Source organism: Frankliniella occidentalis, unplaced genomic scaffold (assembly GCF_000697945.3).
Source record: "Frankliniella occidentalis isolate FOCC.00 unplaced genomic scaffold, Focc_3.1 Scaffold482, whole genome shotgun sequence".
Taxonomy (NCBI): domain Eukaryota; kingdom Metazoa; phylum Arthropoda; class Insecta; order Thysanoptera; family Thripidae; genus Frankliniella; species Frankliniella occidentalis.
The window spans coordinates 1,051-3,306 of record NW_026267600.1 but is presented as its reverse complement, the minus strand read 5'-3'; the positions used below and the strand labels follow the sequence as shown (position 1 = coordinate 3,306).

General features: G+C 44.2%; 1 protein-coding gene across 1 annotated transcript; it reads left to right on the top strand.

The window, feature by feature from the left end:
• Window positions 1-1,213: 1,213 nt before the first annotated feature.
• On the top strand, window positions 1,214-2,250 carry LOC127751429 (uncharacterized). The gene is made up of 3 exons (XM_052274978.1): window positions 1,214-1,225; window positions 1,520-1,594; window positions 1,709-2,250. Exons 1-3 carry the CDS (start codon window positions 1,214-1,216, stop codon window positions 1,934-1,936), a joined length of 315 nt encoding a protein of 104 aa, XP_052130938.1. The 3' UTR covers window positions 1,937-2,250.
• Window positions 2,251-2,256: the final 6 nt, after the last annotated feature.

Genomic DNA, 2,256 nt, shown 5'->3' with positions numbered 1-2,256 from the left:
GCGAACAAGTCTCGGAAAATACTTCACTTTAAAATGGGGATTCGTGCGCACATTGTTTTATCACTTATGTCCACGATTCGTGCGCGCAGCGCATAGAATTTTATGCGCATAATATTCGTGCACAAATCGTGGCCGGAATCCAAGATGTTCACACGGCCAACACAAGAATCGATTGTGTTCAACTTGTTCCATTGCTCAGACAAACAATCCTTGGCCAGAAATATCCAGGTATGCTGATTCGTGTTGTTTTATTTCGTGTTCTCTCTCTCTCTCTCTCTCTCTCTCTCTCTCTCTCAAGTAATTTATTTCTTACGCAGTTTTTGAAGAGTTCGTTGTTCATAAGCCATGGTTTTGTTCTTCTTACAGTCTGGAGGCGGGGCCGTAGTGTATAGAGATACGTTCGAGCCTGACACACAGTTACTCTTCGAGATGGGGGGGTAAGGGTGCTCATTGTGGAAGATGAGGGGCATTTTTCTTTGACCTTCGTGTGGGATAGCGTGAAGAAGCACGACCTCCAAAACATCTATGACTATCGGTAAGTTTTTCTCTGTTGAGTGTAATTGCTCGGAATGCCTCATCGTTTTCGAACGTACTGTGTAACATATGTGTAATGTTTCAGATCTAATATTACGCCTAAATGTGGAATGTATTTTGCGCGGACAGCGGACCTGGCAGGAAATGGCGAAGCTGTGAGTATTTTTTCAATCTCTAGGCTGGAGTTTTCGCTCACTTTTGTTAACCACATCTTTTTTTTCTCTAGAACTTTGGAATTCGAAATGCCGACGCTCTGCGGCACCAATTCACTGCAATAGTGCTCGCCAAGAAATTGAGGCCGGAAATGATGGAGCAGCTTAGGTTTGTTAAACTTTCTCTTATAATTCTTGCGCAAATGCTTCAAATTGTGGTGCTAATTTATTTAAAATTTTACTTTCAGAGATGCTTTAGACAAGTGCATACGACGACCCACAACAGAAGTAAGCTGTCCTTTGGGGCCAAGTGCCGCTTAATGTGCAACTTTCTGTATTTTTCTTGTTGGGGTATTTTTATTAACTCACTTTCTTTCACTCATCTCCACTTTTAGAATGAAGACCACACAGTCGTGTCGGCTGCTGCAGCCCAACTGAAGGTGAAGACGACCAACTCCGTGGTAACACGGTCCAAAAGGAAGCAGACGGAAGCAAAAAGCCTTCCAGCATCCAAGAGGAATAAGGGGATGAATTCACAAGTAAATATCATACTTCGATATACAGGGTGGTCCACAGACCCCTTCCTTTACTTTGCTTATTCTGTACCGCATACAGGCGTGCGGGCGGGTCGCGTACTCGCACGGGGCCGTAAGGCGCCGTCGTGGTGAGAAACGGTAGGCAAGCCCGCCCGCACGCCTGCATGCGGTACAGTATGAGCAAAATAAAGGAAGGGGTCTGTGGACCACCCTGTACATATTGTACAATTTTCAGTATTTTTCTTGTTGGGTATTTTGTTTACTAATTCAATTTCTTTTACTCCTCTCCACTTTTAGAATGAAGACGACGATGTGAGAGATGCAAGTGTAGAGGAAATCTTGGACGACACCCACCCCCAACGAAACGTACAGGTAAATATCATACTTCGGTACATACATAGAGATGTCAATAAAGCTTTGCAGCTTCGCAGTTGATCATTTTATTTTATGCTTTTCTAAATTATAATATTATTTTCTGTTACCCAGGAGGACAACCCCAGTCTATCGATGGAGCGCATTTATCTGAAAGTGATAAACAGTGCCACGGAGTTGAGGCAGCTAGCGGAGGCGACAATCGACGGCCACCTACAAGAAATTGAGGCATTGAAGAGAGAATTGGAGCAAGTGAAGAGGGAAGAGAGCGGGAGCATCGGGAGGATAGTCGAGCTGGAGAAAAAGTGCGAAGAAGAGAAGACCCGGAAAGAGGAGGCCTAGAGAAAGGCCGAACAAGAGATGACCCAGTTGGTGGCAGTGGAAAGGCAGCATGCGCAAGAGAACAGGTTGGGAAGACAGAGGCAGGTGGAACAGGCAACAGGACATGAAAGAAAAGAAATGAAAGAAATTGAACGACTGCAGAAAGAAAAGGAACAACTGAAGAAAGGAAATAAAGATTGGAGGAAGAACGACGACGCGACAGAACATGAAAGAGAATAAATGAAAAAAGAAATTAAACGACTGAAGAACGAAAAAAAAGATTCGAGGAAGAAGTACGTAGCGGGGAAGAAAGAAAGAGACGAGTGTAAGAAGGAGTGCGA